The 24787-nt window shown below is 47.6% G+C and overlaps 1 protein-coding gene across 7 annotated transcripts in view; it reads right to left on the reverse strand.

The window, feature by feature from the left end:
- The window catches only part of PACS2 (phosphofurin acidic cluster sorting protein 2), a 66443-nt gene that overhangs the window by 11662 nt on the left and 29994 nt on the right, over positions 1-24787 (reverse strand). Inside the window, exons 6-18 of one of the 7 annotated variants that reach the window (XM_082766124.1) lie at positions 24352-24425; positions 23526-23582; positions 21230-21289; positions 19873-20030; positions 18199-18289; positions 16821-16898; positions 16085-16206; positions 15218-15350; positions 14406-14510; positions 12813-12919; positions 11939-12093; positions 8436-8546; positions 6217-6325 (exon numbers count right to left, since the gene is read on the reverse strand). In XM_082766124.1, the coding sequence (XP_082622250.1) occupies positions 6217-6325; positions 8436-8546; positions 11939-12093; positions 12813-12919; positions 14406-14510; positions 15218-15350; positions 16085-16206; positions 16821-16898; positions 18199-18289; positions 19873-20030; positions 21230-21289; positions 23526-23582; positions 24352-24425 (1360 nt within the window). Of the gene's footprint in view, positions 1-6216; positions 6326-8435; positions 8547-11938; positions 12094-12812; positions 12920-14405; positions 14511-15217; positions 15354-16084; positions 16207-16820; positions 16899-18198; positions 18290-19872; positions 20031-21229; positions 21290-23501; positions 23583-24351; positions 24426-24787 lie in introns of all 7 variants that reach the window. The other 6 variants (XM_082766122.1, XM_082766121.1, XM_082766120.1 and 3 more) reach the window with 6 other exon arrangements.

The raw sequence follows: 24787 nt of genomic DNA on the forward strand, positions 1-24787 counted from the left end.
ATGCAAGCGCCAGTCCAAGGTCTCCTCTCACGGCCCGCTGCCAGCACGGGTGGGGAGGAGCACACAGCCTGCGGCACGCCTCTGAGGGGGAAGGCCCCTCGAGGGAAGCGTCTCCCTTGTGCTGGACACAGAAAACATGCTTTAGGGGCAGACACACGGGCTCCTGCCACGAGGAGACGGGCCTGTGGCACGACAGGGCGGGGAGCGGGGCGTTACTTACTAGTCCCTGCAGCGCTGCGCACGCCCGGCCGTCACGCCTGGGGAGGGAGTCATACCTTGCACAGCCCGGCATCGCTACAAGCAGTTACAGCCTGCCACGGGGTTACAAGCCGTGACACGTGGTTACTGGGGCAGCACTAGCACGTATGGACACACACACACACACATCACACGCGCGTGTGGATGCACGTTCCCTGCCACCGGGAGCTTGCAGCCACTGAGACAGGCACCAGGGCGTACCGGGGGGGTCGGGACACAGCTGGAGGACAGCACACGGCTACACCAGGGCAGACAGCACGCACACGGTGCCTGAGGACAGCACGGCTTTCTGCAAGCCTCTCCTGCTCTGCTCCTGCCTCAGGGTTTGGAAGATGAGGGTGTGACAACAACCAGGCCAGCCATGAAGGCCACAGCCACACCTAGCAGGAGCCAGGGAGAACCCACAAAGACAGGAGGGGAGGATCCAAGCAGGAACCCATGTGCAGCACTGGAAGAGGCCACACAGCTCAGACACACCGCGCTTCTCGGGGCCAGGCACAGGGAACAGGAGCTTTCTCGTGGCCCTCCTCTCGTGCACCCCTCAGAGCACCACAACACGCAGGACAAACTCCAACACCACCTTCACCCAGAGCACTGCTGGGCACAGTGCAAATATCTCACTAAAACGGGTATTTCTGCACCCTTTGCAGCACCAAAACGCACCAAAGTTGCCAACCACCCTGTGGCTACCAGGGGCTGCACCGTTTCCTCTAGGTCCTACGGAAGGAGTGGCACATAACTGCAGGAAACGTGACTCAGAGGTGCTTTTGCCTCCTGCCTCACCTTCGCTCTGCCCCGAGATCTGCAGCCAAGCTGGGGGCTTTGCTTCCTTCCTGCCTTCAGCCCCAGGCACTACATCTTGCCTCCTTCCCCCAAAGCATAGCAAACAGAGCCCACCGTTTGGGGCTGGAAGGCAGAAAGGCCACATCTTTCCAACCACGGCTGCAGGTCCCCTGGCAAACAGATCTCCTGTGGATGTCAGATTTCCAGCTCCTCTTCTGCAAAGGGCAAGGAGACCCACACACAGATGTTGGAGAAGCACAAACAGCAGCTCAGCCTTCTGCTCCTTTCTTCAGCTCCACGGGCCATGAAGCAGGAAGAAGAAGCAAATCTGGGAGGGAGGGAAGCACCATCGTGGTCTCGTCACCCCACAGCCGCTGGGTGGCTTTGCTCTGAGCTCTTGAAAAGCAAACCTTGTCCAATTCCAGCAGGTAACATGTTCCTGCTCCCCTGGGAGCTCAGACTCTCACCACAGAGAGCCAAGGGGCAGCTGTGAAACGAATATTTTGCTTCAGCCACCACTTATCGCAGCTCACAGTGATGCACAGGCTGTCCCTGAAGGAATCCATCTGGATTTCAGCTGGGCTAGGCTAATCCTGGCACACGTCTTCTCGGGATCTCTGATCTCACATGCACGCCTCTGAAAACACAGCTTATCAGAGCAGCTGCTCTTCACGCAGACCGAAGGACAGATGAGATGGCTGTGCTTGTTCTTCACTTTATCTCTTATGCCCTTTTCTATTTCTTATCCTTTGGGATCCCAAAACATTCATCCAGAATCCTCTCACCTTGGCCAAGGCCTTCCACCACAGCCCCTTATAATTTATAGCCAGACCCTAACCCTGGTCTGTGATTTTTCAACAGCATCACTAATGCTTCTTCTCCATTTCTGAGGAATATAAAAAAAAAAAGAGATCTGTGCAGAGAGGCTAGAAAGAAACTCTTCTTTATCTGGAATGGGTTTTGTCTAATTATTGGTACTGATTGTGCAAAATCCATCCACCTGAGATCAATCCTTCAAAGGTGAACTGTCCAGGAATAGACTCACATACTCCCTCCCCACCAGAAGAAATTAATTCAGATCGAACAAAGACACGCAGGCAGATTTAGATGCTTTAAGGCTCTTAGAAACAACAAGCCAAATCACCAGGAGTGTGATTTGCCACCTGGCAAAGGTAAGGAATAATCTCTCTCACTTCTGGGACCAAGTACAAAATAAGCCACAAAGCACACAAAGGTTACAGTGAGGGAAACTGAATAATCGCTTCCTCCACTTATGCCCGCCGTTAGCCTTTTCACATTTCATTCCAATTTAAGCAACGCAGAGCAGATTCATACACAGCCACACAACTGTGATTTCCTAGCAGGAGGGTCTCAGATATTTGCTTTATCCCAAGCGAGTCCTGCAGGGGATCAACAGGCAAGAGGGGACTTCACCACGACAGGACTCGCAGCCCTGTGTGCGAGTTCAGGCCAGGCACCATCACCAACCCTCCACGGTTTGTCTGTGGTACGAAGCATCCTTCCCACGGAGGAGCTGCTGCTCTCTGCTGCCTAACGCTGCCCCTGTCCCACCAAGTCTCCAGTGGAAGCTCTCAGCCAGCATCGCTCCCGTTCCCACAGTGGGTTGGCCATGCTCAAAAAGACATCCAGGGTATTTCCTGAGCCTTGACTCTGTCCTCTTCCACACTGCTGCACCAGGTGAAGGGCACATGTAAATCCCTGTTACGTTTCCTTTGGCTTCATGAGGTTCACGCAGCAACAAGGCGGGTGATGTGGGCACTGCTGAGCCAGAGGAGGGACCGGGTCCGTCTTCACAAGCTGTGTTCACATTCAGGAGCTGCTGCAAGGTGGGTTTTAGCAGCAGCACTCAGAGAAAGGACCTGGACTCCTTGCCCTGCAGGCAGAAACCAGCATTACCCCTGCTCCCTGTTGCCCAGGAACCTGGCTCACCTTCCAACCCACAGCACTTCCTCATGTTTCAAGAGTCGGTTTAAGTTCTCCTTACAACACCAGGTTTTAATAAACACGTCACGAAGTAGGAACTAACCCAGCCCTCACCCTGACAAGCGAGCAGCGCTTTCTTTTCCAACAGCCAAGCTGCTCCCAGGTTCATGCAAGTCCAAGCCACATGGCATGGGCTGTGCTGGACGCCAAATTACAGTGGGTGACAGCAGCCCAGGTACACAGAACTGAGCAGCAATCCAGCGAGCACCTTCTGACAGCGTCAGATCTCAAATACCACGGTGCTTTGTTCAAGAAAGCCAAGCAGAGAGAGGCACACCTCTGCCAGCACAGCCTCAGCTCCCCAGGTGCTGCCTTGCCAATTCAGTAACCACCAGCCCTCCCAGCGCTCAGGGACAAGGTCGGTCACCCAGTGCAATGCAGACAGGTCGACATGACAAGCATTTCCTTCCCGAACACCTTCCCCTCTCCCAGCCTCCCCAGTTTCAGGTAAGGCCAGCAGATGCTGCAAAAGAACAGGACAAAGCTTTGGCTCCATACGCAGCCCGTCACAGGCAGTGCATGCGCCAACCTCTCGGCATGACAGACAGAACAAGGGGACGGGAAGGACAGCAGAGGTCAGTCAGAATAGGGACAGCTAGCGATAAAGTTAGGAAGCGGCTCATCACACACGGCTACGTCCTACAGGCTGGCTGGCTGGCTTCGCTCTCCTTGGACCTTGGGCTTGTTTAACAGAGCAAATGCTAGGATCCTGGGAGATTTGCCTTGCAATTAAATTAAGGTAGGTCGTGCTGCTGGTTCTACCTGGCCCATTGCCTTGCAAGGTGGCCTTGGAGAAGCCGTTCCCCTCTGGCCTTGAGGGAGAACCCCAACTGGCACAACCCCAAACCCAGGGGCCCGAGGCATGCCCTGAGCCAGCGAGTGCCACCTAGAGCACTCCAGGTCCAGCAGATGGGGAATGAAAAACCTTTGCTCAGTCCTAATCCTTCTGGAGCTATGCTGCACCCTCTGATAGCTGTAACCAAGCAGCAAGGATTAACTAGCAAGTAGGGAAGATACAAAACCTACCTTCTAGGTGTCTTAATGCTCAAAGCTATTTCCTTAATAAGCCCTGCACTCCACTCAGTGTATGCCCTGGCAACCCGTCTGTGTGACCCAAAGGCAGAGCGGTTATTTTAATGATGCATTCTGCCAGCAAATGCCATCGTTTCAAAGCAGCGAGCAGAATTTAACCTGAAGCACAAACTGAGCATCCCAGACCTGCACGAACTGTTAAACAAGGCACAAAAGACCAGCTCATGGGTGGAAGAGAGACAGGAGATGGGAGAGGGAACCTAAAAGGAACTGATACCTTAGAGTAAAATCAAAATGAAAGCTCTTTTTCCTTTTCAGAAAGCAACCAAAGAAAAAGATAAAGATGTTATTATACTTACAACAAAGTGATGAATTCATAGATAGTGCTAACGGAAACACAATGTCTGTGTTCTTTTTCCACAGTACTGCCAATGACAGATTGCTGTATTTCCAAAGAAAGCCACGTAAAGAGAGAACTGTCCATCCCTCCCTGGGACAGCTTGTTCCTCTAGCTCACCCTGCAGTTTACCCATGTGGTACTTGGCTAAAGGTGGAAGCTGTTCCAAAGTGGCCACAGATACTAAAAGACTGTAGGCTATGCCACAGGTCTGACTCAGTCTCAGTGATCTCTTCCAAGCAACGTTCTGCAAGGTTGGAACTTGCAGCATGATCTGAACCATCTCAGCAGTGGCAAACATCTCACTGCAAGGTCCAAAAGGTCTAAAATCCAAATGGATGAGACCAGCTTGGAAAAGAGGTCATGCGCACAGCTGAGAGGGGTGTGTGTTGCTGAAGTAGATTTCAGGTGTTTTTTTTTTCCAACAAAATACGCTAGTTGGTCTTTCTAGATACTCAAAATGATTAACTGTGCATCAATGACAAAAATGAACCTGTAACTGAATGGAGGAAGCAGTGGAGATTCATGCAGAACCCAGCAACTGAAGGGAGGAGAGAAAAAACAGCCCTCAGAAGGGGTTAATGCTCCACCAGGGGTGACTGACCTTTTTATTTGTAACTGTGGTAAGTCGTCACACCAAAAAGAACAACAAAAAAAGACTGAAGTTAAGAGCTTCGAGCTCCCCGTGGCTCTCCAAACTTCACTTTTATCAGGTTAACATTACAGAAATTCACAAACACGCAAAGAGAATGTACTGTCTTTAATGGACCAGCCAATCTAGAATATTTTCATTAGGAGAGCATAATGAATGGGCTAAACTTCACTACATCATTTCTGCAAAGTAATGCAGAACAGACAGAGGATTGGAAAAGCAATTCCAACCAGCAATAAATATTTCCAAGAAGAGGGAAAAAAGTGACTCTGCCCCCTCCTTAAATCCTTCCCAGTTCTTAAGCAAATGAGGTACCAGTGATGGTTGTTAACAGATGAGCTGTTAATAGACCAGCTGTATCTAAAAGATCAGATACAACCTGGGATGGGTAATCATTAATGGGTAAAACCATCCATGCCCCACAGAAAATTGCTGGTCCTGAATAGAGAGAAATCACATGTGGGTGTTAATTCTGCTCTGAAAAGTTATTGGGATCTGTGTGATTTAGAGTTTCTCATTCTCCACTGTGCCTCAGAAACAATCTCTCTCTCTCCTGCAGTGTTAAATTACTCTTCTTCACAGACAACGGCTCTATGAGGCTCTACATACTTCTGAATCTTGTTTTCAGACCCCAGTTCCTTGACAGGCTGTTTATCCCTCAAGAGCAGCTGAAATAAAACTTGGTCAATGTCAGCTCTCCCAAGTAGGGGTGCTGGTAGCCTGCAACTGCCAATTAACAAGGACTTTGTCTCCCCTGTGTGAAGGTCTGCTATTTATACTTCAGAAAGAAAGCCTTTCAGTTCTCTTGATACTAGTGCAAAAAGGCCAAATCGCATAGAAGATACTTTGGGGAGGGCACACCACAGTCCACAACCTTACTTCCCCAAACCTCGCGGGTCTCTAAAGAAACCACAGTGCTTAATGACCCACACTGCTGCAGGTTCACTACTATCTAAGGGCAACACATTGAGGCTCCCATGGTGTTTGCAGTTTGGAGTGACTTTAAAGCTGCTGGCACACAAGACGAGTAAAGCACTTCACTTCAACATGATGGCCATTCTGGAAAGCGAGCGTTTTGTTAGTAACATACCTTTTCTGCTTGTACGTCAGCATTGCTTCAGCAATGGGCAACTGGTGTGCACAGTTTGCCCCTGCTATATACTGCGTTATTCTGGAGACGACATCAGGTGCCTCTGGAACTGCAACAGAAGAGCGGAAAATCAACAAAGCGACTTCTCAGACCATCACCAGCACTGCCCTCCATTTGCTCAGCCAAGCAGCTGATGGTACCCAGCCAGCTTCATCAGAACTGCATCTTCCAATGGAAGCTGACTGTGAAGGCGTCTACACAAAAGCAAACAACCTCCAGGAGTACCAAATAAAAACATGAGGAAGGCAGACCAGATACACAGGCATGTGGCACAGAACTATTTATTGAAGTGTTATGGTGAAGCTTGTTAAAATGCTTTTATCTGAAAATGTGTAGCTGCTTATTAGACTTTTCTCCATCCAGACTGTATATCTGCTGAAGGAAGTGCTTAGTTACCTCTCCCAGGCCTTTGGGTAGTTGCTGTGCTCACACCAGTGTTTGCATTACCTGATTTCCTACAGAACTCATGGCCTTGCTGAGCCCATTGGAAAGACATGTGAAAGGCACGCAAGGATGGAAGAGCACAAAGATCATTTTTGTGGAGCAGCAAGCGTGCCCAAAGTCTGTGAGAGTGCATTTGATTCCAGTTGACAGGAAGGCATTTCCTAAATGCCTTCCGTTTCCTTTTGTTTCAGAAAAAGCATCTCAACTGTGAAATCAAGGGAATGCAAGTTACCCTCACCAGGCACTTCCATGGTTTAATGAACATTTTCACCCAGAGTTTCTTACAATTTCTTGCTCAGGGACCAATGAAAAGCTATCATTATTTGCCAGATTGTCTTATGCCATCACAGGGCTTCTGTGCAGTTATTTATATATATATATATATATATACACACACATATATATCCTATATTAATCTCTCTATATAAATATGGAGATTCTACAAGGCCTAGATGGCACAAAAATGATGATGCATTTTCCTCATAGCACACAGGCAAGTAAAAAAGTGCTGCAGCATACAATCTACAAAGAACAAACAAGGCTCTTGAGCTGGATCTCTACAGTAATGAAGTATCCCTAAAAGGCAGATACAAAAGCTGAATCTGTACTGACATTTGTCTCCATTTTCAAGGAATTAAAAGACAACTGTTCTGTGCATCTCTTCTTCCATGAGCTCATAATCAAGGAAAAATGTTTGGGTGGCACACGAGGAGACCTCTAGTCCAGCCCCCTGCTCCAAGTAGGGCTAACTTTACCTCCAGAACAGGCTGCCTAGGGCCTTGTCCTTACAAGTTCCCCTCTGCTGGAAAAGGCTCTGAACAATCCCTTGCAAAGATGCTCTCTTTCCTCCTCTCACAGCTAGAGGACTTCCATGAGCATCTGTTCCCTAAGGAGCCTCAGGCACCCCCTACAACTCCAACATGAGAACCACACTGCAACCCTTGCACCCATGCAAGTGTTCCAAAGGCCATGATGTTTTTTCCTGCTAGTGAAATTCCCATGGGGGATATGCCACCATGAGAGGATTGCTCCTCGTTCCAGTTTCAACCCTTCATGTAGCCCTAAATGAAGGACGAAAATCCTCCTTTTGCCTGTTTCTCTCCATTCTCGAAGGAATGGAAGGAAAAACTGTAAGCATTAATATTTTAAGCAAATCAGTACTCTAACAAACAGCAAGGCTTTATGCTGGCCTAGAACAGATTCAGATCAGAACAGGAACTCGTTGATCTGACCTAGGGCAGCTCTCACATGTTACAAGCACTGGTGAAGAACAAAATTCTTTTTTAATGAGAAAGATCCTGCCAGCGGATTTCAGAAATGCCAAGGTCATTCCCCTGTGCAACTAACAGAAGTTAATCTTCCCAGAGTTTACAGTTTTTGGAATCTTTTGGGCTGGACAATTTCTGAAGGGTCACAGAAAGCAATGTACTGAACATGGTGGTCTGTGAGACCTCCTCACCAAAGAACAAAGCTGAGAGCTAGGTAAAAACAGAGTGACTCAGAGACAGCTAGCGTCCTGGAGCCAACAGCTGTTTGCAAACCACCAAGCAGAGGACATACAAAGGTCAGCATCTGAAAAGGGAATGTGGTGGAGTTAGGAAAAAAGAGGAACAAAAACATTTGTCTGCTTCCTCTTATATTTACTTGACCTTTACTAAAATTACTTATTCGAGTCTTTTATCCCACACAGGCCAGACACAGACTCACGGTCTTACCAGTGGTCTGTGCTTCAAGTTTGTTGAACAGATCTCTCCAGGCTAGATCTTGGAAGAAGTTGTTGTATCTATAATCTACAGACCCCAGATACTTGGCCACTGGATGAGATCCTAAGAAAGAAAGGAAAACATGACAGTTGTTCTTCCCAGCACGGAACACAGGTATATTTTTCTTTTTGTCTGCAAGGAATTAAATTCCAAAATCCAACTATACTAGACATCCCAGAAATAAGTTTCTTCAACTATAACAACAAAATGTAGTCCAGCTTATCTCTACAAAAGCATGCAAATAGACTTCCCAGCAGAGAGATTGCTTCAGCACCACTTTCAGTGACACCTTCCCTTCTCCCCTCTCCCTCCCGCCAAATTAAACTTTAAAAAGCCAAGGAAAACAGGGCTGCGAAACTGCTGAGGAAACAAATGATTTGGAAGACACGGAGGCCACGTGGCTCTCCATCTCCATCACTCAGTTTTGTGAGAGGCTGGCCCCGCAGCACTTCGTCCCTGCAGGCACTGTGGCCACAGGAGACAGATCCTTCCTCCAAACACCATTTGCACACCATTGCTCTATTGCAACAGAGGAGAGGAGATCACCTGCAACCAGGGAAAACCACCCAGGGAGCCTCATTTAATAGGAGGAGCAGCAAAATGGCCATAGATGCAATATATAAGCTATAATTAAAGACAGAAGTCAGAGCCCCAGGATTACAGTCCCGGTGAATGTTGGCACATGCATCAGGTCCCTGCGTGCCCTAGCTAAGCCTCGTGGCTCCTCTAAGAGCATGGAAAAGACCTAATTTCACCAACTTTGTGTCCTGCCTGCAGCTTGCAGCCCTGGCTGGAGCTTTACTAAAAAAAGTAAAAAGTTGCCTTCACCCTCCACCAAGCAGGAGAGGGAAAGCATTGAAGCCACCACCTCTGCCCTGGGAAAGGTCAAAACACTTGCCACTTTCATTTTAGGTGACGTGTCCCCAGCTCAGACAACCTGATCTTACAACAACTTCTCCAGCAGAGGAGAGGAGGTGTGCCAGGGCTCCTCTGCCCAGCCACCACATTTCAGGCTTTGCTCTTTCCATGCTCAGCATGAGCCTTGTACATTCACACTTTGTACAGGCCTCAGAGCTTCTCCTCAGCAGCCTATTTTTGTCCTTCCTGCACGCTGATTTCTCACATTAAGCCTCACTTCCAGAGACCACAACAGCTGTGTCATCGGCTGGTAATCGCTAACCTGACAGCTCCGGCCCCAAACACCCCTGATTGCTTCAATATGCTCACCGTCCTCATCTAAAGCTCACTGTGGAAAAACCCACTGCTTCTCACCCTCCAAACCAGTGCTCATTTTCAGACTTCCACACCACGTTTAAGCAGACGGCCCCTGAGTTCCCCTCAGAGTCATTACAAACCGAGGCCTAAGCTCTCCCCTGGAGCCTGCTGGAAATGGCTACTTTGAGCCTTGTAATTTCTTTTCCTGTGGCGTTTTTAGCAGCGCACGTGGAGCAGCTCGGCGTCACACGCTGGAGAAGTGACAGCTTTCCCACATGCTGGAAAAACACAGCACACATGCATGGCAGATGCAGCTGGAAATGAGTACTAAACAAAAGATATCCCAAGTTGTATCCCTGGGAGCTAGATAAAATGTTTTTTTTAAAAAACTACGGTCAAAATAATCCCAACTTTTTTTTTTTCCTTCTCTTGCTTGCATCTTTTATACTGTCTCTCCACTAGTTTGGGCATTAAAGGAGTCTTTCAGCCACAGAACTGGCAGCACGAAGCAGGACCGAATCTCCCAGTACAGACATTTACAGATAAGCAGCATTTCTCAGTGTCAATAAACCACTGCAGGTTGGCTCTTCAGTCCCTGCAGCATGTAGCTGAAGGTAAAGCCACCTTAGAAAAGACCCTACCACTCCCTACTTTGGAGGTGCTGCTAACAGCAGAAAACTTTTCCTTTAAGACATTTATGGCATGGTCCCCATCTTGTCTTTGGTGCTTTTTCAATTGTCAGGAAGAAGACGTTGCTGCTCAATCACTTTAATGAAGTGCCAGAAATAAGCACTTGATCCAATCAGGAAATACTGCAGACTTCTATGGGAAAGGCCACGATAGGAGAGAAGTTTCTATATTTAAAGCACATTCAAGAAACATTCACAGTTCCATTTATCAATTGAAAGTGCTTTATTTTTTAAATTACTGAAGTTTTAAGGTTAAAAAAATAAACACAACAAAACCCCAAAACACTAGCTAAATCTTGTGCATGAGTTTCAAAAAGACGATATTTTCAGACCATTAAAGACTGAAGGACGGAAAACTTTTTTGTAGGCTAAGAGACAGGCAGCACGTGAGGACCCAAATCTTCAGCCACACAGTCTCATTCAAAGCAAATTGGAGCCTGCAGAAATCTTTCTTTCTCGTGTTTCTGTCCCCTAAAGGGTTCTCTCTCCTATTGCTACCAACTACTTTGGAAACTAAATGCCTTCCTTACAGAAGGATCCAGGGCTCCTGTTCTTTTTCACTTGATCCTGCACATCTCACCACCAAATCAACAGCCTTCTATCCACTGCTCAGGGTGCTGGGCAGCAGCTTGACTCCTACAGCAAATGCCATCAGCTGGTCCCAAGCCTAGAAGACTGGAAAAAACACTCTTCAAGGTTACTGCTGCCTGTTTCACCTAAGTGCCCTGTTCACACTCACTGAAGCCAAGCCTCGGACTGGACCAACTTCTGCCATCACACACTTATGGCACCAACATTGCCCAGATTCCCCTGCCCACAAGCACCAGGGACTGCCTGGCTGCCCAGGCCTCTCTGCTCCAGCATTCCTCACATTTTTGACTGTGACAACGAGACCCCTGATGTTGTTATCAGTGCACACCACTTCGCTGGACACAAGAGATCCAAGCTGGGTTACTTCCCAGCCAGGCAGGCTTGCTGAGCTGTTGGAAGGGCAGAGATAAGGTGCTGGAAAACTGAGGAAAGAACCCGAGGAGAAGAGCACGTGAAGGAAAGGTCAAAAGATGCATGTAATTTGAATAATTTAAACTCTCAGCAGTTTCAGAGCCTTTTTAACATTTTTCATCTCTACCCCCCTCCATAATAAACATTTTCTGTGTAAGCCTCAGAAAGGCCTGAACAGTTATTGCTTTGGGAAACACAGTGCCCAATGAATTAAAGATTTCAGTCAGGGCAAGAGTTTCTAGAACATTATTCTGTGCATTCACTGTACCATGATAATAAGGTATATATACGAGCCTGCCCCTGTGGGAGAAAGGACTCAACCCCTTATGTTAGGCAAAAGGTTTACAAGCAGACTTTGACATCAAGAATAAAGATGAAATTCACTCACACAAGAGCAGTGCAAGCATTAAGCAACGCTATGCCAGCATGAGCTTTGCCTCATTTAAACACCATATACCTGGCCAAAGCTTTCACGAAGGCTACTGCTAAGGGAACACATCACATTTAACCCATTCATCTTTCTACGAAAAAGAATTGTTCCTTATTTACCTAGAGGGATGATCAAAAATCTCATGTAGCCGAGCCAGTCTGGGGTTTTGTGAGACAGCTGCTCTACAAAGAGCCTCAATACAGCACTGAGGTAATTCTGGGCTCCGGCCACTGCAATTTTAATGGGGTTTGGAGGCTGAGAATTGCAGTTACAGCTAGACAGAAAAAGAGGGAACATGTTCATAATTGTGCTTCCAACCAACTACATCAGAACAAGTCAAAAAAATGGGTTAATAACAACCAAGGCAGAAAAGAGCTCGTTCAACACACAAGGCAATATCAAAATCATTATCAGCAGCTTAAACATTGTTAACAAAATGCAACATTGTTCAGTACTTTCTTAATTGGTCTTCTTGCTTCTTTTTCCACACATTTTGATAGTTTACAAAGGGTTGTATAAACAATCTACATTGGGATGTACCCATTGCAACTAACAGCTGTGTTGGAACATATCTACAGCCCTCAATACATAGCTAGGAAATGCCTCAAGCAATTGAGGACATTATCTGGGAATTAATTTAAGGGAAGAAAAAAAAATTGTTTTTAAAGCTATTATCTTCACATGCTTTACTGGTTATTAGATCTGACATAGGAGGCAGCCTACAAAGTACAATCTCTTAAATTCAGTCAATGAAGAGAGATTTGTGTCCTCACACGTGGCAGAACAGCAACAACTTTGCAGGGCTGGCAAGTACTGAAGAACCACACAACTCGGACTTCAGGAGACTAAACTGGGGAGAAGTATTCCCCCACTGTTGGATGGAAAACTCCCTGAGCACTGGGGCACAGGAGCTGAGAGGCTTTTAGAGCTGAGGACTGCCAGCCCTCCTTCCTGCAGGAGGCTCACCAACCGAAGAAGCAAAGGGTCACTTACTATCGCTGTATCCTGGAGACAATAGTACTGAAAGCTGCCTGAATATCAGCTGAGGAGCATGTGCAGACCACTGGCAAGGTATGCTTTTGTAAGACATCTGATAGGTACTGAGGAGAGAACAGAACACGTTAAAGTCCTTTTGGCTACAGTTTGCCACGTGAAAATCTCACCTCCCCCCAGCCTCCTATGGATTGTCACAGCAAAGTGTGGGCACTCTCCCCATACCCAACGTGTAGGTGATGCAGCTGTTTCTCAGACACCTTTTCCTTGTGCATCAGCCATAGAAAAGCTTTTCCTCTACAAAGATGGAAGCACTGCTTGACAAACACGAACACTACATCCAAAACATGGCATTTCTGGCAGTGATGACGCTAGACCAGCAGTTCTCACGGCCGCAGGGAGCAGGGCAGCAGCAGAAGGCTGTTTGCCTAACAGACAGCTCTGGGTAAGAGCAGATGCTCTCTACTTACCTGCCTGCAGACCTGCACATACGGTGCTCTCTGATTTAAAAGGACTTGACAAACACAATATTCTAATATTTTGCCTACCCTCGAATACCAGAACAACAACAAAAAATAGTGCTACATTCCTTGTGTTGGACCTTTCCCCCTCCATGCAGCTCAAAGGGAAAAAAGTTAACATACACCTGAAGTACATATGGATAAAATGTTGACAAGTGTCCGCAGTTATCTCACTTTCAAATTCTGCACCACTAATCCTCACACCCTAGCCAATGCCATCATCATCTCATCTGATACCATATACATTGCTGGAAGAAACCTGCACAGCTCTCTCTCCATCTCTAGATGGCATTTCTCCCTCTTCCATGCTTAGAGTGACTTGGAACCTGTAACTCAACTGGTATTTCTGATCTCTCAGACACTGAGACCCCAGTTCTACTAGAAGCAGAGAGCAGAACCAGCCAATCTAACTCGACAAACCTGGCACAAGTTCTACAGCCCACAGTCAACCAGTACACATTTAACTTGCCTTTTCTATATATTTCTATATATTTTATTGCTGTCTCAGACTGAGGTTCAGAAAGGAGCAAAATTTGTTTTGACACCCCACCCAAACTCAAAGCACATGATTCCACATTGCCAGTACAAGAGAGCAGCGCTCAGAGCTCTCCTTAACACAAACACCACACACCAAGAAAAGATGTGGTGATGCATCCCCAGACAAGAATCACAAAAATATGTGCAAATCAACAATGCTGAAGTATTTTCTCCTGTGGAGATCACCAGTGCCCAGCAACATCAGCCTAAACCAAAGATGTGTCCTCCCTGCTTCCTTTATCCCTTCCTACCATAGTGGAGAAGCAAGCTCTTGAGTGCAAGGCTCTAGCCATACCTGTTGTGCTGCTAACCAGAAGAAATGGCCTTTCAGAGAACAGAGAAAGTCTCTGGGAAAAGATTGAACTGACAAAGCTTTACAAAATCCATAGCATCTCTTGGTGAAACTCTGTGTGTAGGCAATTAACCTTCAATTTATCGCCACCCCCATGAACCACCACTGCAGAATCTACTTGGTTAGTGGTAAAGGTCAATTCCCAAGAAGAACAGTGCTTCAGATAACGTCTCCTGCATTTACCTGGCCTTGCCAATCAGAAGTATTGACAAGAATAATGTTTTCTGGCAGCTGGTCGTCAGAAACCAGGATGTGATTTAGTTGGTCATACACCGTTTTCCTGGGGATCTGGAAATGAAGACACAGAACAGAACAACAGAAGGTATCAGCTTTAATCCTCATACCAGCAGCTCCAGCTCCTGCAGTTTGAGAGAGGTGGCTCTGCATGAGCTGGCCAGTTCTTGGTCACTCCATCAGCAATACATGCTAGTGGACACATTGACTACTGGCAGTGACGTTTGTCAGCTTCTTCAGCACTGCAATATTCTGCAGGCTCCTTTATTGGCCACCTTGGTTTTGTCAGCCATTACTCCTTCCGCAATGCATTTTTCTTAAGTCACTTTATATCAACTAACAGTAGTTCAAGGAATTCTGGATTTACAGAAACAAGCAACTATCTCTGTCAAGGACGGAATTAACAGAGTCCTGCAGTTAACAAGAGCATGGCACAGAGATATTCTGCATAAATCAGTCCCCTTTTGCAACTTCCCTTATTTCTAAGGAGTAATTCCTCAAAACATCCCTATTTGTCCCTCATCACAACAATCTGTTCCAGTGTTTTCAATTTATGGCTGGCAACAAGCTGGCAAAGCCCAGCAGACAGCATGGAAGGTACAATTATCAGCCAAGAAGTAAATTTCCTCCTTCCTGGAGCTGTGAGGTCCTGCTCCTTTCCAGCAGGGACAGCACTTGGGCCAGAAGGAAAGGGATCACAGGAGACAGATGGAGAACACAAAAGCCATGAGTGACTGGAGACAGAGAAATATTTTTCACACCTGTAAGTGGTGCCGGGTGTCTGGAGATCGTTCGTTATCCAGACTGTTTGCTCTTTCGTTCTGTGGCCTCACTGGCTGCCTCTCCTTCAGAGATGTGCTTCTTCCCCGCCGTCCCGTCTGCTTCCCTTCAGACCTGCTAGAGAGAAATGCTTTCATTCTAGGCCTGGCTCATATCTGAGCAAAATTCACCCCCAGACTCCCTAGATCACCCTCATCTGGCAACCTCAGCAACGCGACTCCAAGCACTGGAGATTCACACATGTAAACCTGAGCTAGCCTGAGATCTGCTAACTCTGCTTCTGATGGTGCAAAAGCTATAGAGCACATGGTGCAGCCACACAGAATGTTGTCATCGTGTTCTCAGAGTCACAGGCAGACTTTCAGAGCAAGACACACACCACCACCACCATGCTAATTGCCGCTCCAGCATAATATGAACCATCCACGCAAACTGTAGACTCACACCCAAAAGCAGCACAGAAATACCTCTTCAAAAGGGCATCTATCTGCTCACAAATAACCAAAGAAACTACATGGTGTGGTTGTTGAAGTCCACATTCACTCCCCTATTAGGGAACTTAGACTTGACAACCATCTTTACGGCCAAAATCTGCATCAGCTGATCCAACAACAGGATCTTTGAGCATGCAGCCCCAGAGTAAACATCCCTGAGCAACATCAGTGTTCCTTTTCAGGGTTCTTGGTATTTGTTTATCAAGTGCCCAAGGCCCACCTCTCAAGTGCCTGAACACAAGGATGGGCTCCTTGCAGTCGATGCCTAAAGGCCATACCGAACAAAGGCTAGCAGGCTGTCCACGTCCTCCCAAGCAGCCCTGCAGCAGGTGCAATGCTGTGTCACTGCTCTACCTGGTGGATGGGATAATGAGGGACTCCGTCTTGGTGATCTTCCCGCTGGGCGGGAGCTTCTCAACAAACACATCTGGTGTGGGAAGCTCAGCTTCTTGAACCTCAGCTTGCTGGCTGGACTCCTGCAAACACACAGAACCAAGTCAGGAACAAACCCTTCCCTCCTTGTGACTACCACGAGGGCTGGCAGGAGGGACACCTGGCTGGGCTACATGCAGCCCGTCCCTTCCAGACACGCTACTCAAGGCCAAAGTCAATACGGTCTTGTTGAGAGAGAAATACATTGGAGAAATGTACAAATAGCATGTTTTCAGCAGAGCAACTTGAGCTTTGGTTTTTTTTTTTTTTTTTCCCCCAGGACCAGCTTGATTTCTGCCAATTCAGCTGGAAGTAGTAGTTCTGCCTGACATAATGCACCAGCCCCAAGAATACTTTCCAGGACGATTCACGTGCTCAGTGGCATATTTCAGGCCAGCCTTCCTCAAACCAAGAGAAAGGCTGTTTAAAAAGAAAGCCATGCAAAGCATTTTAATGTCAAAAGGCTGAAAGACAAGAACCTCCAACAACTGGGGTCAGGAGCAGAGCTCAGCATTATCTTCACTGCAGCTACCATTGCCTACATCAGCTGTGCTGTATATGCTGCTACATGAACAGGCAGACACGTGCCACAGAACGCAGCTCACAGTTGACAACCAAACTGCCAGGAGGAACGTTAACAAGTGAGTTTGCAACTTACAAAAGAGACAGTGTCAGAAATACTGTCGCCTGGGTGTTTGGTTCCAAGAGTCTTTGACTTTTCAGGCACTTCTACCTGCTTGAGAAGAGAAAACCATTAGAAGGTATGACAGAAGCACAATTTTTCACCCATGCCGCCTGGATGAGGCTGTTCAAAAGTCACAGTTTAAATACTGCACAGCTCCGCAGCACAGCCGTGAGTGCTTCTGTTCACATCAGAACTGAATATGTTAGCGCGGGACATGGCAAGGCAGCAGCTGAATCCTGCTAACAGAGATTTAATGCAACCGTCGCATTTAAAATTCGGGTCACAAAACCCTACCAGAAGATCTGGTACCAATCCAACAGGACCCAGGCCCTGCAAGGCCTCCTCCTGTGGTTCTGCAGCTGTGGTACCAGATGTGGTTAGGCATTAACCAGCACAGACGGCCCTGCAGCTGCTTCACAGAACCAGCCTGGGTGCCTTCAAGCTCGGCGGCCTCCCCGCGATGCCAAGGCCTGGCACTGCTCTTGGCAACACAGCGCCGGATCAGACACAGATAAGAAACACACACGTCTCGTGAATATGACAGCTTGTGAGACCAAGGGAAGGTGCTCGGGGCAAGGCCTCCACTGGAGGCTCTGTTCTGGAGCTCCTGGACTCAGGCAAGGCAGGTCCAGCCCCTGAGCCCACTTGCTCCCATCGAGGCTGCTCGTTAGTGCTGTGACAGGAGGCGCTCCAGCTCCCCCCCTTCCCTCAGCCTTAGATACTCAGTGCCTAAAACCCTCAGACAGATCCATTACTACACTAAGAGACGTACTTTACACCACACAGTGTACAAGAGGCAAGAAAGTCCCCCAGAATTGGTGCTGATATTCGCTGTGCCTAGTACTACCATCCAACAGGAGATGGAAAAGGGTGAGCAGCATTCAATTCAGCATTCGCTCCCAGCCACCAGGAAAAGCAACCTGATATCAGTGTGGTAAAGCTTCCTCCAAGCAGGGTCATGGAATCCCTACAGCTCACAGGCAACATCTCCCATCCTGGCTACTGCAAGTGCATTGAAAACGTGGAGATGTTCACACTATTAGCAAGTATTCAATACATAAACTGAAGGCGCTGACTTAACACTTGATTTCTGTTAAAAAAATAAAAAAAATAAAATCACTCTTTCTTGGCAGAATATTCACGTCTCTGCATCCAAGTCTTTGGAGGAGGTCAGAGAGGGTGCTTTAATTTACACATGTACATAGAGACAGCGCAGGTATCAAGGATGAACACGACAGGTTAGCACCGTGTGGTCAGAGCACTTTAATTTCAAAGGGAATGCAGATGGGCAGACAAGACCTTGAGGCTGCTACGTTAACTGCAGACAGATAACCTTCTTGAGACGACTTACAGGACTTGATGGCTCTCTCTGGCTCTTGATGCTGTGGATGCTACCAATTTCTGTCTGAGAGCTGGAGTGTGACAGTCCTTCAAAATAAGGTCTGAATAAGGAAAACAAAAACAGTTTGTTTTTATTAAGAGCATTAACAGAGAAAGTCCGCTATGTTCCCAGCAGAGAAACGTGACTGTTCCCAAAGTGTCTTACCACTCCTCTACACTTCCAGTAAAATTTACAAGCTACTTTTGATCCTGTGAGTGAAAGGAAGGGGAGGAAAGGTCTCCAGGACAGCAGGACAAGCCTGAAAGTCCAAGGAGTCCTGTCTAGCCCTGGCACTGACTGACCGACCTCCATGTACCGGCTCCAACATGTCAGCTGTCACCCACCAGATCATATTTATAAAGCGCTCACAAGGAATGCCTGCATGCTCTCACGCGACGCACCAAACAGAAGTTTTTACTTCCATAAAATCTGGGATGGGCCCACGGGCCCAGCATTTTCACCGAGCAGAACAGAACGCACATTCACCCCACACGAGCAGTTGTGCCTTTCCTACCCCCAGCACCAGGTGCAGAGTTTCACACTGCAGCTTTTGTTTCAGCTTCGCAAACGCTGATTGAACTACACGGCATTCCAGACAAGGTCTAGCTCTTGACTGAAAGACAGCAAGTGAAGGAGAATTACTGCCCCCCACCCATTCTCCGCTCCTGTGGGCTAAGTGACTCCTGGTGCTCATGTGCATTTTATTTCCAGCTTGCATCTGGACTTGGCTGCCAGCCCTGGGATCCAATTGCACATTTGCTCAAGAAGATAAGGTAGCGCATGCAATCAGATTGTGCCTCCATGTAAAAAGGCAGATCATCACTGCAGGCTTCAAGACTCGATTACAATTCAAGGAACTGATTTTTTGTTGTTGTTGCTGCAGGAAAGAAATAATGCCTATAAGCATCAACATTTATCACATTCCTTTCGTGATATGAATGCAAGAACTGGGCAGAGGAAGCCAGAAAGCATCTCCCCAGGACCAACTAGAAGCGATCCACAGCTCAGCCCCACTGTGCTGCCATACACCAGCACCTACAAAAGCTGGTTCAAAACAGGCTTGGGTGTATCTACTTCTGCTGCAGTCGGTCACCCTCAGGCCCTGAAGAGCTCCTTTATTTCCTGCAGTTCTACTTCCTTAATCCCTGCAAAGACTTTCTTTCCACGTAGGGTCTTATCAGCTTTCCCAGAAAGACCGCCTTGCCTATCACTACTACTGCTTCTGCAGCTTCCGACCCTTCTTCTGCCGCAGCACCAGATTCCTTGCCTGTTTCCACCACCTCTTCAGAACATCTGTGTGAAGTTTATTTCCACTGCCTGCCTGTCAGCAGTTCCTACCCCTGTGCTCAGGTGGCAGGCAGGCAGACTATTTGCAAAGGGAACGAGGAAAAAAGAAGAAGGGAAATTAGACACCCCACACCCAACCCACAAGCAATTATCAAGTTATCCTAACATATACTGCTGCTCTGACACCAGGTCAAGGGAGGTGGGAACAGGGTGGAGGGGTGAGAATAGAAACACCATCTAATCCATCTAATCTGTGCTGACACTGCACGCTGTCCCTCTTCAGTCCCAGCTCTCAGGAGACTGAGCCCCAAGCAGTTCCTCAAACATTTGCCCCAGCATCAGCCACCCCACACTTACTTTAACTTTGGCTTTGGAGTGCTCAAGACACTGTCGTCATCTTCCATTTCTGGCCCGCTGTCGCTGGGGTTCTCTATGTCCAGCGTGTCATACAGGAGGTCCAAGTCCTCCTCCACCTCTGGGACGTGCTCTGCTGGGTCCTGCTCCGAATCCAGAACCTATGTGCAGGAGAAAAGCAGGCATGGCTGACTCTGCTAGCAGTCAAACAGAGCCCGTGAAGTTTGGGGGTGAAGTTTGTCAGTACCTGTGTAAGCAATACTTGCCTCTTGGACTAGTTTTCTAGTTATTGGACTAGTTTTCTAGTTATTAACCATGGAGTATGTTCACTGGTCAACTCTATTCTGTAAACAAAGCCTTCAGAAAGCCCTGAATGGAGTCTCAGTATTCTTAGAACAAGCACAGAATTGCAGGGCTCCCAACTGAGTAATCTGGGTTGGGTTTCACTGAAAACGTTGCCATGCCACATCCTAATTTCATGTTTGGTACCCAAGCAGGGAGAAATGTGACAAAAACGTCCACAGAAGGTGTCAAACCTGGACAAGGATCAGCTGCAACCTGCATGCAAACCTGAAGAGAACAGGTATCCCATGACAAAACTTCCCTAAGGTTTCTTCCCACATAAAGAGTAAGCACACCGCTGTACCCAGCTCACAGCTTGCTTTTTGAGTGGCAGCTCCAAAAAACAGCAGGCTGAGACCTCAGATACAGGCGCTGACTCTGCTGAGCTGACTTGGGAAGAACAGCAGAGCTTGCAGGGCTGTTGGGAAGAGTCAGGAAGCATGAGGAGTTGCTCACTCTTTCCCACAAACCACAGGATCTGCATGCAGACTGACAGCCAAGCGAGCTGTTAACTGTTTTTCTATCAGATCCTCAATGTCACACAGGTTTCTGGGTTCTGGATCTCTTTCATTTTTAGCTCTGACCAGACAGCTGTCTCTCCTGTGCATCCGCGTTTCCTATCAAAGTTTTTCAAGTCTTGCCTGGCTGTTCCAGTAAGATGATCAAACAGGCAGCAATTTAACTTCACAAGCGATATACAGAGTAGTCTACTTGCCTTTGAAAGAGCCAAAGATAATTTCAAAGCCGTCTTTGAAATTAATGGGTACGAGTGATTATCAAAATCTGGTTCTGATAAAACTTGATCTACAAAACATTTGATGGCATTTTAAAGTTGGCCCTCGAGCTTCCATGCAAGGCCAGGGCATTAGGACAGGTCACATCAACTGCAGACTTGGAAACAAAGTGAAGTGAACTAGGAGGAAACAGGATAATGTTCCTGATGACTACAGCAGGGCGCACACCAAGCAGTAAAGAGAGCAATATGCAGACAGGAAGGCTTCCAGCACGCATTACTTACCTCATCAGACACTTTAAACCTCTTCAGCAACGCCACAACCTTCTGTTTGAAGTTTTGTTGCTGCAAGTCAAAGACATTTTTACGTAAGTAAAGCATCAGTGAACAGTCTTCTCCCAGTAAGAAGCCCGGACACATGACACGGGTGCTCTAGCTGCTGCTTCAAGTCAAAAATCTGCTGGCACCACAAACCAAATCTCTGCTATACACACGTTGAAATCAGCTTTTCCACACCTATGGCACTTCCCTGCATTACAACAAAGTCCCACTCCACTAAACATTATGATAAGCCTTCTGGCCCCGATAGATGGCACCACTCTTGGCTGGACTCACAGTGGACAGCAAATTTCTGGCGAGCATTTGAGAGTCAGCTCCTACAGATCTCAACACTGGTGAGCCAACACAGGGCTCTACCCACAGACCCACAGACCAGACGTATTTTCTATCAAACTGTTTTTCCTGTTGCAGTTCAGGCTTGCTTGTACGACTAGTAGCACTGCAGAGAAGTTGCGAGGCTTGTCCTTTGCACTTATCTATCAGAAAAATGCTTTCCAAGTCCAATACCCGCAGATCTAGGAAACAGCAGGCACCGAGCCCAAAATAACACAAACCCAGCTGCTGCACTGCCTTTGTGCTCACTTGCACACAAGAGCTATTTCTCTCCCGCAGGACCAAACAGCTGAGATTTATCCTGAGCTGCCCAGCCCTTCTCTGTCGCTGACCAACCTCACACACACACTCTAAGGAAAAGGCACAGGAAGGCACAGGCAAGAGAGCTGGTTCAGGGCATTTGAAGTGGCATCCCTGTGTCAGGAGGAAAGGGAGGAGAAAATGGCTAGCACCAGGCCACTCTTTGGTGTAGCAAGCTGCTCACCTACTAGCTTGACTCTATCTCATGTGAGCTTTTCTTGTATGTCTCCCTGGTCCCACCACCCTGGCCTTGGACACTTCACCCCACCCCACTCTTCCAAACGTAGCCCTTTACCACTGAATGTAAATCCTGCAAGCTGTGCCGCCTTCTGGCCAGCTGAAGTTCAGGTGAAATAAATTCACCAGGTTCAAACGCTGTCCCCACTGCACTTGCAGGACCAACATGCTCTCATGCTCGAGCTGTGCTCTGACTCGGGATGTAAAGCAAAAACGTTCATCACGCAGACCAGCGTGGCAGTCTGTGGAGGGAGCACACAAAGCAGGCAGTAGCTGAGGTGGCATGGCAAGAACTGTGCACTGGCCTGAATGCTTTGACAGCTGGCAGACAGGAGCCCTGGTGGGTTTGGAGCTGGGCTGATGTTAAATTTCCTGGCAGAACGTAACCTGGTCTTACACCAGCTCTACACACCAGAGATTCAGTACCAGCTGAATGGTCGGGGACAGAAAGCCATTCTTATTAAGAAGAAGTTGCTCAAATATTAACTAAGGTGTGTGTTTTGCCCTGTGCTGTCACTAATGCCTGAAAACAATACTAAGGACATCAAGCACATGAGCTAGCTTACTCCTAGTCCATAAAGGATCTTTTTAATTGTACATTCAGGTCAAAACGGTGTTTATTCCAGACCTTCTCAAAACACAGATTTCAAAAATAGCCTCACAGAGGGTACAAATGAACTCCAAACCGACTCCTAAGTCCAAAAAGAAACCTAGCCCATTATGGTGATTTGAGTTATTGTCATCACAGACATGCACAAGTGCTTGTGTCGGCAGAAAGCTGCATTATGGTGCAGTCCAGCACAAGTCAGTGCTCCACACAGGAGTTTTACAGGCAATCACATGCTTGCTGTGAGAGGGCAGATGGCTGCATGCTACCTACCGAAGCCTTCAATATCCAGCTGCTACTTTTCCTCAACAGCACATGCACCACCTCAGGTTCATCGTCAAGCTCCAGCCCAACTGAGCTACTTAACTTTGTTTTGAAACCTTTCCACAAGTCTCTCCCAAGCAGAGCACAAGCAGAAGAGCTTCCCTTCACTTGAAGCTATGCTTTCAGGACTTACGTGAGCACAGATTCTGCCCTGGCTTCGTTATGAGGCTGAATTTCACATGCTTACATGATTTCTGGAGCTCCCTCATCTTGCAGCCGAAGGACACTCACGGCACACACACCACGGACTGCCCCACTCCCTGCTCTGACAGCTTCTGCCTTCTCTTCACATGCTGTGACCATGCCCCCAGGCTCCCTGCTGGGCCAGCGTGCCTAGTGCTGCTGCTCCCACAAGCCACATGCACTGCAAATCCTGGCCAAACCCCATCAGTGTTAGTAAAACTAATTTCCACCGACCCTGGTTATGGACGTCGTTCTTACTATCGATCTCCGCTGCTTCTTGGGCTTCCCCAGCTCGTACTCATCATCATCCAAATCCTGAACAGAAAGAGGATTCCTTCGTTACCTTCGTGGCTTGGGGACACACGAGCATTTAAGTGCTAACAATGTTCCCTCTATGAACATGCTGCTCTATCTTCCAGGCATTCAGCATTTGCTTTAATTGTTTGTGGTTATGGTGGCAGAGGGAAAAGGAATTGAGCCAGGTCTGCAGAGAGCCAGAACACCAGAACAGAGAAGCAAAACAGCCCTAGTTCTACACTGAAGGAACAAGGATAGTTTCAGCCCCACGCTGCAGTGGGTTCCTCTCTCAGTCCCTCCAAGAGGTGGAAGGCAAGTGATGCCAGAGTCTGAAGCAAGTCAGATCCAAACTCAAATGCATCTCACATCTACTCAGGGGTTCTCTGTAAGGACTCATTTTGCAGCAGGTATTAAAGACTAGCATCTGACTCGGATCCCACTGGCCCTTCCATGACAGCTGGGGCCTAGTTTGCTCTTGGAATCCAATCAGCATTACAGAAACAATCAACTGATACCTTGACCATTGAGCAGAGAAACGCACAGGAATGCCAATATTTTAGTGTTTAAAGGGGGCTCAAATCAACACATAAGATAAATCACAGCACAGTGGAAGAAATGGGATCCTGTGCATCTCCATTCTCCTTCTGCCACTGCACTGAACACTCGGTAACAGTCTCACACTGTCATGGTCTAGCTAGAGAATTAGACTTACAGCTTCAAGCACAGGCTGAGGATGTACATGCTCTACAGAACTCCTCACAGGGAGAAACCATGCCCTAAACAGTACCTGGCCCTGTACGGCATCATCACTGGCCTCCTGCTCAGAAGAGAAGCTCTCGTACTCCTCCTCGGAATAGTTGTCTGAAAGGGAAGGAAAGAGGGGAGAGATCCCATGAAACTCCTTTAATGCGAGGGGACATTCTCAACTCAGGAGCAGAGAAAGCCTACTAACAGCAATAAACCCAGAAAGGGGGCACACAAGGGGCCTGATAGTTTATCTTCTATCTGTGCCTGAACCAGTGAGATGGGAACCTCCTGGAGATGAGAAACAAGGAAGATATATCTAATAGGAAGGACAAACCAGCACGCAGATAAGACTCCTTGAAATACCATCCCCTTTTACTCTGGGAAGAACCACCTGGCAGACAGCAGCAATTTCCTCACAAGGAAAATCATTTTTCCCCTTAAGTGGGCACATCTAACTTACAGAAACAAGTAAGACA

The sequence above is a fragment of the Aythya marila genome, assembly GCF_965140915.1.
Source record: "Aythya marila genome assembly, chromosome: 8".
Taxonomy (NCBI): Eukaryota; Metazoa; Chordata; class Aves; order Anseriformes; family Anatidae; genus Aythya; species Aythya marila.